We start from the raw sequence: 12,076 nt of genomic DNA on the forward strand, positions 1-12,076 counted from the left end.
ATACTGGAAGGCCACAATTAGGTCACCTGGGAGCCTTCTCTTCTGCAAACTGAACAGCCCCGACTCCTTCAGTCTGTCCTTCAATATGGCTTTTAGCCTACTCTTAAAAACTTCGGTAGCTTTTCAAGCACTGCGTTTCCTACACAGAGGTTTCTAATCCATTTTTCTAGACAGAATATTGTCTGCATAAAATAAACCCTTTGATTTTTTTTTATTTTTTTTTTTTTTCAATTTGGCTACAATATTTTGCTTCTCTAAGAGATAAGCTAAAATTATTTTCTGCAGGTGATAAATTTGTATTCATCGTGCACTCTGTCTGACATTAAAAACTGAGCACTCAATATCACAGATCTGCACATGGAAAATGATTCAAGGTGTGCACATCTGTGCTAAATCACTTAACAAGAATTTTTGAGTGTACAGTGTGCTGTGATGTTATTCATTATTAAAATGCTGCTGACTCATCCTGTTGGAGCAATGGGACATAAACACTTGGAAGCAAGGTCAGCATTTTGATGACTTTTTAATTATAATTTGCTCCATCATTGAAAATTTTGTAGCTGCATTGCAAATCTAGGGTGCAGAAACTAACAGATATGGAGGACTTGGAATCAAAGCAACATTTTTGGAAAATACCTTTCCTTCTGCTTACTACTTTGAAAACCACGTGGTCAGGTGCCACAGTGCATCTGATGGCAAATGCTCTGAGCTTTGTCATAAGCTCCTCAACGTTCGCAAGTATAGTATGGCTGACAAAACACCTAGTGATCTCCGTATTGGAATGGTGATGCTGATGTGAGAATGGGACACTTGCTGTAATCTATGACATCTTTTCTTTAAGCATGGTAAGATGGTTCTTGGAAGGGTTGTCACTCCCAGTGTGGGACAGATATCACTAAGGACATGGGATAATTTTGCAGACCTCATGCATCCAGCATTCATGGCCATAACTTCATCATGACAAAATCAATTTTTTTTTTTCATTCTGGTGTGTAAATCTTGGTGGATATCACCAGTGTAACCTCTGGGAAATGTATAGTAGCTGCTGCTGTGACACATGACATTAGTCATGCTTCATTTCTCTATTTGCTGTCCAATAGCTTGATTTTGATGAACCCATTATCAAGAACTATTTAATTGGCATGCATCATTATAGTGTTTTACGCTTGGCACTATAGCAACATAGAAGTACTTACTAGTATATTTACAGGGGTTCAATGCCTCCAACAGGATCTGCAGGCCTTTTTGGTGTGTGCATAGGAGTGGGAAGAGGAGAGGTCTAGGAGCAAGTGGGAGAACTGGTATTTCTCCAAGGTAGCAAAGAACCAGAACAGTCTCTGGCAGCATTACCAGAGCTCCCAGGAATCATGGGTTTATCTGCAGTAAACACAGGGCCCTTTGTTTTGAGGGTTTTCAGATGCTTATGGCTTTGCTATCCATTTGTTCGTTCATTTAAACCTTCCCTAGGGTTCTTGAAGCCTCCCTTTGGACAGTAAGGAAACTACTCCCTGTTACAGTGAGTAGCAACAGAATGGGTAGAATTTGTACTTAGACTGATGAGAAGATGTGCTAACTTGATGTCAAGGCTGGGAGCAGCTATAAAAATAATCATTTTAATAATAGCTGCTTTTTTTATTGTGTATTTTCTGAGAGGCTTAAGGAGGAGGAACTACAATTGCTAACAATATGGAGAAACAGATGAGAAGACTGCAAAATATTGTAATTTCACAGGACCCTGGAGACAGGTGCAGTCAGCTTTTGCCTAAAGTACAGAAGCCACAGGTGAAAGTAATCATCTGCTCTTCAGCACTCTTACTGATTGGGAGGACTTCTGATGTGCTTCCACTGTTTGAACTACACTTCCTTTTCAACTTCCTATCTCGAGTCCAACTAAGACTAATTTGGCATTGTCCAGATGAGTCTGCACATCTTCATTTTTCCCATGGACTGCACTGATGCAAAAGACATAGCTACAGAGTGATCCGAGCTACTGCACAAATGTGCCTCCTGCACAAGGTGAAATCACAGTGCAAGGAATCCAGCTGTACACAGTGACTTCTGGGCAGGATGGTCCTCAGGGACCAATGGACATGTGCAGACTTACACACACACATTTTACACCGGTAATGAAGGAGTCTAAGGTATCTTAAAGGGAATTTGGTATATGTTTAACATGTAATCTTGGAGTAGATGGGAATAAATCATCTGACACTTGAATAAAATGTCTTCAGAATGCTAGGTGATTCACATCTTAAAAAATTAATTTTGAGTGCTGCTGTCTTTGTTATCAAATAATATTCATTAAAAATATGACATGTTTCAAGAACAGACAAGTGCTGGGCTCAGTTGGTAGCATATCAGACCCTCAATGGGAAGGTTGTGAGTTCAAGCCTGCAGTGGGCAGTAGTGTCCTCCCTACTCTAGTCATGAGGTCTGGGGTGACAGGTTGGACTCGATGATCTTTGAGGTCCCTTCCAACCTTGGAATACTGAATACTGAATGTCTTCCTGTTCTGTGGGATACTAGCTTAGAGTTGCACAAGTTTTCAGCATGCACTGTGCTAATGGATGAGGGTTATCTCAGGTTGCAACGGTTTACTGGCATATACCAACATTATTCTACAAGTCAATATTTACACCTTTGAATGAATCCCTTTTATGGTGTTTCTAGGTTTTGTAATCTTTGTTTTACAATAAAGTGGAAGCAACCTACTTGGGAATAATCCATTTTGTGGTACTTAAGAAAAATCCAATGCATGCAAGAAGCTGTTACTTTTACTTTCCCAGAGTTGTCTGTTTCTGGGTGGCTGTTGGGAAGAATTACCAATGTCCCTGGAGGAAAATATTTTGTTAATAGCCTGATTTTAAATGCACTTCTGTAGAAAATCAACACTTGCAACAAAACCACTGAGGTTTAAGAATCTTCTTGTTAGATGTCTTTACGTGGACTGGGTAAACAATTTTGGGATTCTTTTATCGTAAATAGTGACAAGAGACCACAAAGGATGCCAAGAACAAACTCTTGAGTATTTCAGTGGTATCTTAAGAGAAATAAATATTGTTATTTTCCTGGTACATTTCTTCTGTTTTTATAGAGGTGGTTTTTTTATGGTTCTTATTTTTCAAAAAGAGATTGTAATACATATAAGTAATTTTCTTTCTCCCTGTGTCATTTCTTTCCCCTAGTCTCCAAATTCCTCCTGAAATGCAGACCTGTGTTCTTGAACTCTCCATAATGTCCAATTCTTGTAGAGGGCAGTGTCATCTCTGTTGCTGTCAGTGGCTTCACAGAATAAAATCAACAAGAAAGGAATTTTTTTTTCTTTTTGTCTTAAAGGTGAATTGGTTTCTTGTCATACAGAAGTGTGAATATCTTCTGCTGATACTGCTGTTCAGCACTGTTTTGTGAATCCATATCTCACACCTCTAAATAACATTTCCAAGTGCATAATGCATAAGATTGCGCTGGAGGTATTTGTTGTTGAGTCTTGCTGTCCCAACAATCAAAACATACTGTTTTGGGTAAGCAAATTCAGGAAACTTCTAGTTGCTCAGTGGTCTAGGTTCCTGTAACCTGGACCTTTTTGAGAAGCAGTGAGAGCTTACACAGTCTGTTTCCTTTCTCAGGTTTCTGTGTCAGTCCCACTCTTATGCTGGCACATATGTTCACACTGATGCATGCACACTTTGGCGGTTGCAGTGCAGGAGTAACACAGAAGCAAGAATGAGGAGGTGGAAATTCCGACTCATGAAAACAAATCAGCAGCAAATGTACCGCTGGTGAATGTGGCCTCTGTTGTCCAGTAAATTCTTTTTCACTTATGTATCGTACAAATACACAAAAAGCTTTAAAGGTGACTTCAGTTTATTGGTTTCACTTTGGCAAGTTAAAAGAATATGTTCTTTGCATGAGTAGAAGCTTTGTGGTCATCAGTAGGTTCCAAGGTTAATATTCAAACACAGGAGTTCTTAGCTATACATTGGGATGCGCTCCCTAGCCCTATGTCAATCATACTTAAGAGTGGGGGTAAAAAGCATTACTCCAAATATGAAGAACCTGCAGGAATGATTTGTGCTTACAGGACTCCATTACTGTTTAGTATTAAAACTGTCATTTCATTTTGGCGAGGTATAATGTTGGGGTTTTTTTTCTTGCAATGTACTGTTCTGAAATTCAGCAGCATACTGTAGAATTTTAGACAGCGTAACAACTGTCTGCCTTTACAATTATAACCTTGTGGCTTTTTAAAATAAAGGGAAAACTACATAAACTAAATGAAAAAAGTTTCTTCCAAGCCTCTCCTGAATCTCTCCTTCAGTCTTCTGCCTTTTAAACAACTTCTAAGGATCAGCTGTTACAATGCTAAAACATGTAAATAAATGTTTGGTTTTCTGAGTTTTGTTGTGTAGCAATTCCTGATAAAATTGAGTGAGATTTCTAGTAGATTCTGTACAGTGGGATTAATTTGTATTGTTCAGAACCTTACCAGAGAGAAGTGCTAAAAAGAAGGAAGAGTTGCTGTGAGCTGGTGTGCCTTAACATAGCGCAATACAAAAAAGTGACATTTAGTGTTTATCTCAGTGCAGATAAAGAAACTTACATTGAAAATCCTGCACAAATGCAGATCTTTTCCCCAGAAAAACTGCAATTTATTTGAATGAGGACCCCATCAACACTGGCAATTCAAAAGGGAAATTTGAGACACTGGCTGTGTCTGGCTGATGGGGATTTTTGGACCATTTAGCTATGATTGCCTGGGTAACAGTCAAGATACATGTTACTAAAATAAGGGTGGGAGCCATAGCAGTTCTACCTGGTGCCTTGTAAAGCTGCTGTATTGATCTTAGCATCTAGATTTGTGGAGTGTGCTCACTGAGGATTCACACATTCAGATTAGGGCAAGTTCTACAGCCTCTTTCGACAACTGCCTATTCCATGAATATGACTTCTCTGTGTATTTTGGGGTTTCCAGCATTGCTTAAGAGGCAACTCTTCCTGTTGCTTGATTTATTTGGAGGTTTGCCATTGTTACAGAATTATTGTTAAAAACATCTCATGCTACTTTTCAGTATGAAACCGTTGCTGTGCCATCAGGAGCTAAAAACAACAGAGATGGAAACAGCTGGTTGCTCGAACTACACTTTCCTAAAGAGTGTCATGAAGGCTTCTCCCATGTTAACAAGTGACAGAATGAGGAAATAGCCTCAAGTTGTGCTAGGGAAGGTTTTGAGTGGACAATAACACTGAAAGTATTGTAAAGCACTGGAACAGGATGCCTAGGGAAGTAGTGGACTTCCCATCCTAGCTCTTTGCCCCACTTTGTCCCTTCAGCCAATTCAGCTTTTAAAAGGGATCATGCTGTGGGGTGGGGTTAAGAGGAGGAAGTTACCTACCTCAGGAGGGAGGTGCATTGGAAGTTCCCCAGTAGCTTTCCATTTGCAAAGCAGCAGAATGTGTGTTAATTTTCCACTTGATTTTCAATGGTATTACATGTTTATACTTAACATTTTTTTCCAGTGAGTATGCTTTTCAGTTGAACTCACTCATAGCAACAAGGCACTTCGAAGAAGCTTGCAAAATAAACAGAGAAAAAACATTGTGTCTGTTTGGTGTGACTTGTCTTTTTCCTTTTCTTTGCTTGTCTTCCAGAGACAAGAGTGAATGCCTTAAAAACTGTTGCTTTCTGCTTTGGTGGTCTTTATGCAAAAAGTTAAGCTATTTACAGTCTGTTGGAGCAACTGAAATAATGTTGAGTCAGTTGTTTTTCTTCTGATGGTTGTGTTTGTATCTTCCTTTAGAAGAAAATCTATTCTATCATATTAAAGGCAAACAAAGAAGATAATTTTCCCATACTTGAAGAGTAAGAGAATCACCAGTTAAAGAAAGCTTTCTAAAAGCAACTGAAAGGTGGTATTTCTGTCTACCATTCAGTACTTGAATGATGAAAAAAGGCATAATGTGTCCATGGTATTAATGAAATATGCACAGCATGATTTTGTAAATAAATACTAGACTTGCCAAACAGTTGTGGTATAAATGCCATGTCTTTATGTCCTGATGATTTCCTTGATTCTTCTACAGTGCTTAAAACTTGGAGTCAGTCTTCCCATTGTTAGCCAGGAGTCTGACTTCCTGCTCTACCTGCTATCTCTTTGACTTCTTGTACTGTATCCTACTACTGAAGAAGAATAGTGTATTTCTCCCACACTTGCTGTATTTGTTTAAGGGCACCAAAGTTTATGTGGTATGAAACCAGGAAAATCTCTTTAAGTCTGGACTGTGGGAGGTCGGAGGGTGGTCCCTTCTTATAGACTGTGAGACTGCAAGTCTCTGCCTATGCTAATTGTGTATTGCAGGACAGGAAGAAAGATGTATTTTGTTCTGTCTGCAGAAGAGACACTCTATGATTGTATGTCTGTGCTGCAAAAATCTGCAATAGTAAATAACATTAGAGAGGTGATAGCACTGCACCACCTCTAAGAGAGTTGTCAGTAAGCTGCTAACAGACCTGTCATGTAGCGCAGAGCCTAAACTACATGCTGTCCTCCTTGCAATATCAGGTTAGGGAGATGATTTTCAAGAACAGTTCATAAACCAAAATATACCTAGAATCAAACAAACCAGTTCTCTAGGTTGTGCATACTAGCTGGTTAGGAATCCCTAGCCTGTTTGACTGCAGCTACATGCACAGTAAGGAATTGTACTACTGTAGCAATGCAAGGGCATCACCAGCAGTGCTGGTGTCTCATCTATGGAAACTTGTGTCTGGAAGGTAGTATCTGTCACTGGACACAGATTTTTTTTTCCTGGAAATTTCATGTGCCGTTGTGCAGACTGCTCTCTTTGTTCATTGTGCATGCTGGTCCATAAAGCATTTGAATCTGATAGGCAGTATTGGCTTCCAGAGTTTGGAATCAAAGTATACACAGTATTGTGCTAGAAAGACATCATGTCCTGCAGTGTTTTATAGCAATCCATGTCTTCCATCTAGAGGAAAATCTGTGGTGCAGGATTTGTTTTCCAGATTTTTGCATCTATATGATCTTGCTGGTCTCTATTAGAAGAGATTACAAAGAGATCTATCCATTGTTGAGGTAACGTACAGAGTAAAAGAGAATCATCTCTGGGTGTGTGCTTTTGTGACACAACTTTTTCAAGCCAAGGCTTTGCCTGCAAAATGCAGGAATAGGATCTGCATGTATGTGTATAAGTGTAACACACAAACACACGCATACACACACACACATATATATGTGTATGTGTATTAATAATAATTAAAACTTGCCTATTTCTTCTAGGTTTTCTCATTTTAGAGGTGTGTGACATAGTGAACTGGTGCTTATACATAATGCCAGCCCAGCATTTAGAATTCAAAATTTAAGCAGTAATTCAGCACTTTGATTCTCTCATTATACTGGATACTAAATAAGTTTTAAAATATCAAGTTCACAATAACCTTAAACAGGTGCAAGTTGTATTTCTTCTTTAAAATGCTAATCGCATGCTTGCAGGATTCCTTTTTGCTTTGTTCCTTTTAGTACGACCAGTGTACACATGGAGAGTGTGCTTTCACTAAGTTTAGCAATCATTAAAATGTGGAAAAGCAAGAATAATTTTTTCTGTTTCAACATTTTGCTAAAACAAAAGGGAAAAGGGAGTTGCATTGGTTTCCTGAATAAGCTGGTTGTGGTGGTGTGGCGAGGCTGTGGTGGATCTGCTGACTAGACGTGGGCTGTGAGGGAGAGCTGCCAGATACTGTTTACATCTGCTCTGACTCCTTTTCGCTGCTTTATTCACAGGATCTTTTTAGAAGTAGGAAGGTTTTTTCTGAATGCTGTTAGATTGTGGCTGTGTACATAACAAGTAACACTGATGGCTGGTAGATTTCAGTAGGAAGTCCTGCCTTATTTTTTTCAGTGCTCACACGTAAGGAGATTACATGAACTAATTGTACAGAAAGAGCCTTTCTCTGAACAACTGTTGCTGCAGCTCTGCTTTGGGCTATACCATGCTGTTTCTAGCTAACAGAGTAGCACAGAACATGGTGAAATGGAGATCTCTGTGAGTCAGAAACACAATAAATTATGTACAGTGAGGCTATGACAGCTCAGTATGAGCACCCATGGATGGGAAAAGCATTAGATACTTCTTGAGTACTGTTGAAATGCAATGATTTTTTAATCACTTTAAAGAAAACATGATCAAATGACTACATATACATGAGGAACATATTTCTTCTGTACATGAGAAAATTACACAAATAAATGTGTGGTATTAAGAGAATAAATTTTATTTCAGGTGCAGAGCTTTAAGGTTAAAAACACAGTCCATGAATACTTATCTTTTTTTTTTTCAGGCTAGCTCTTACTCATCTGCATAGATAAGCTTTTCACTAACATGTTTACTAACAGGAAAAATATTTTTCTGTTTAAAATACACAAAACTGGAATCAAAAGCAAACTTGCCATGGTCAGTGGAGATTATATATAGCTGTAAGAATATCCTTCTAATTGCTTAGTGAATCTTTTTCTAGTAAATGATTAGACCCTCCTCTAACTTCAGAATATATATGTACATGTCTCAATTGCTTCCTGTGGGTAGTTCAAGTCATGTAGTGAGAGATTCAGGGATTTACAATAAGTAATATGTGAATACTAATAACACAGCACAGTGGTTATGTAGTAATGTTTATATGATAATCTTAACTCCTAGGGTATTTTATACTTTCTTTGCATATTGGTGATTAAAAAAACAAAACACCAAAACCAACAATAAAGCCCCCCTACCCAAATCAGAAAGGTATCAAAAGCATGTAGAGATGGCTTTAGCATCTGAAAAGCTGTTCAGCAAAAGTTTACCTGAGTTGATACGATTGTACCTTGTAGATTCTTATTTGCAGGTAAATCTCATTAGTGTGAATAAGCTACTTGAAATACTCACAGGATAAACAAAGCCCCTTTCTAAAACCACAGAAAGGTTTGGTGTGTAGCGCATTCAGAAATCAAAGAGTTAATGATGGGGCTGCACTGGATTCAGTATATTTGCAGATGTTGCTGCAACCAACTGCTGATTTTTTTTCTCCCATCCTGTCAGGGAACTCTGCCAGCCGTGATTCATGGAATGATTTTTTTGCGCTTAGTAATCTGTGGTTTTACTTTTTTTCCTCTTCCTTCTCTCTTACTTTTACCCTACACTAAAGTCCTATTCATTTCAGCTAAAGAAAGGGGAAGCTTCCAAAGTTTTAATACAAAACATAAACACACTATGTTTTGAGCCGAGGACTTGTAACAAACATTAGACTTACAGTAATGTTACTTGGTCTCAGGCAGAGTAGTTCAGTGCAGGAAAACTGTTTCAAAACAGAATCAGCTCTTGCTTTTGCTGGTCATACAGTGTCACAGTTCTTTTAAGGCTTCTGTAGTAGTATTGCTAAAGAACAACTTTTGTGCTGATACTCTGCCTCCTTTTTCACAGATCGCTCTGAAAGAAATAAACCAGACTGCCGCTCTTCAGGGTAAGAACCAGTTTTCTCTATTTAGTCTTGCTTTCTTTTCCTTTTTGTTTAAATTTTATTTTCTTTTCTTTTTATGGGATGAAGTAGGAAATTAGCCAGCAAATTACCATTCTTCTACTTCTCTGTTTTGGTAACAGTAATGAAATACCAAAATAGCTTTCTCTTAAAGGTAATTGTTTTATATTCCTTAGGGGCAAAATTTTCCAAGGAGTTAACTGGGTTTAGCACACTGTAATTTTGTGCTCTTAAAATCCAAAGGCTTGTTTATGTATCACAAACAAGGTTGTTTGGTAAAACTGTGGTTTAAGGCAAGCCCTCATGACTTTTCCTTCTTTGCGCTGTTTGCTTCTGCTGGAAGGAGAATACAATTCTTTGTTCAGTCAAGAATAGTAACGCTTTATTACTTATACCATTAACTTTGATCCCATTATACCTAAGGTTTCAAAAATGAGAGAAGCAAGCGAACATAAATGGCAGAAGAAAATGAAACAAAACACACCAATATTTTGTGTTTATTTAGAATTTCCATTAGTGATTGCTGTGAGCTTCTATGCTATTGATATGAAAGGCCACATTTTCCCTTAAGCTTCTGAATATTCTGTAACTCTCCTTAAAATAGTCTAATCTTTTGCCTTGTTTCCAAACCTTCTCTCTCAGTTCTCCACCAGGGAATCTCATCCTTATCCTGTGGTGGATAATAGGATTCTAATGAAGTAAATTGATAGAGTAGAACAGCTAACACTGGCTTTCCCACTCCCTTGTGAAGTGCCTTTCCAAGAGTTGCCCCTGGTGTCCAACTGTCTGACATGGCATGACCTTTTAATTTTATTTTTACAGTCTGTTTTTTTTTTTTTTCCTTGTTTTTATTACATTTTTACAGTGCCATGGGGTAGCTCTTATAACTAGAAGAACAGAAAAACGTACCCTCTTCTTATAGCACAGCTGATGTGATGTATCTACGATGTGATGAAAGGGAGCATGCTTTTCCCTACTCTCACATGTCTGCAGCAGCACTGTAACTGTTTCCAGCAGTGTGTTTAAGTTGCAGGAGAGTATTGCCTTTGATTACTTACATCTACTTAAGAGGAAACAGTAATTGATGTTTTATAAGTAAAATTATGTAACTTTTTTCTTAAAATGGAGCAAAGTCACCTTGTTTAAACATTTATTAGATCATGTTGTATTACAATAATGTCAAATAAATCCAAATCACTATCAAAGGAAATCTAATGTTATCAAAATGTTTAAGGGTGAAACAGTTTCAGTCTGTTCCTGTATTTCTGGCTGGTCCTTCCCATCAATACTGTTTTGCTCCAAAGTGCATCTTAGAAGTTCTAATATGGAACCAAAAGCAAAGTAAAATTTATTATTTTTTCCATGGAATTGGAATTTCACATGTGGACCAGTACTGACAATTAACACTGCCTTAAGCTCCCTGGCTTACCAATTTTCATGTGGAAAGCATGGAGAAATTAACAGTAGATTGCTTATAATGTTAAAAAAATAGGAGCTTTCAATAGTCTTTAATTCCTGTCAGTAATCCATGTGCTTTCTAACCATACCTGTGTGTCTTCTGCCCCCTTTTCAGTCTCATGGTCATAATGGCATGATAGTTCTGCTTTTCAGGATGAGCTGTGATGAAAAAAAGTTATTGTATAGAGAGTAGTGTGGTTTTGTGCATGCCTTGCTGCTGCTCCCAGGCTAGAGCAGGTGCAGCCTGCCTTACTTAGATGACATACTCTGGTTAATTGATAGTGCTACACTCTGTGATTCATCTCTCATTATAGTTGGAAGCATAATCCTGTGGTGATAAATTGCTGGGTTAGATCCTTATCCCCAGTCTAGAAATGTCACATCTGTTGTAAGAAGTGAGGGGAAACTAAATAGCGAAGTATGCAAAACTTAATTAAAGTACAAAGCATGCTTCTTTTGTAACATGGGTTGTATCTCAGACCTGTTTGAGTTCCACTGGAAAAGTTTCATGGTTTATGCCATTTTATGGTGGGCTGCTATACCCATGGACACGTTCTCCCCTGTGGACAGCTTATGACAAGGGAAAGAGACAATACAATGACTCAAAGGCATCTTGTCTGCTTTTTCCTTAAGCTGCATGTTGTGGGATGCATCTTGAAAAACCACAACATACCATTCCTCTCATAATCTGAAATGGAACAAAAATTACCTTGCATGTCTTTGTACTTGGACTCAAGGTCTAATAACAAGAATTTCTGCACTACAATTACTATAAAATAATGGAGGTGGACATGGGGATACTAGCAGACCAGATGAAGACACATACAATGAACCTTGATATCCTGGGATGAAATAGTGGGTATACATGTTTGCAAGAGAGAACCAGAGAAGTTTCTTTCCTACAAAGCTGTAGTTAGATCTTGCTCAGAAGTCTGTCCAGTCTAATCAGAAATGTGGAACACTGGGATAAAGAGAGATGAAAACACCCCAAAGCCCAAACACCATTATCACCAACTCCTCCTCAGGCTCCATAAGGTAAAGTTTTAGTCTGGAACATGTTCAGCCTAATAGAAAGATAACATAACAATA

General features: G+C 38.2%; 1 protein-coding gene across 7 annotated transcripts in view; it reads left to right on the forward strand.

The window, feature by feature from the left end:
* Positions 1-12,076, forward strand: part of SH3D19 (SH3 domain containing 19) — a 116,562-nt gene that overhangs the window by 38,467 nt on the left and 66,019 nt on the right. For 4 of the 7 annotated variants that reach the window (XM_068137298.1, XM_068137297.1, XM_068137295.1 and 1 more), the window contains one exon: positions 9,475-9,514. In XM_068137298.1, the coding sequence (XP_067993399.1) occupies positions 9,475-9,514 (40 nt within the window). Of the gene's footprint in view, positions 1-3,763; positions 3,854-9,195; positions 9,515-12,076 lie in introns of those variants that run through there. The other 3 variants (XM_068137296.1, XM_068137299.1, XM_068137300.1) reach the window with 3 other exon arrangements.

The sequence above is a fragment of the Melanerpes formicivorus genome, unplaced genomic scaffold, assembly GCF_026170545.1.
Source record: "Melanerpes formicivorus ecotype bairdi unplaced genomic scaffold, bMelFor1.0.p_v2 SCAF_4, whole genome shotgun sequence".
NCBI lineage: Eukaryota > Metazoa > Chordata > Aves > Piciformes > Picidae > Melanerpes > Melanerpes formicivorus.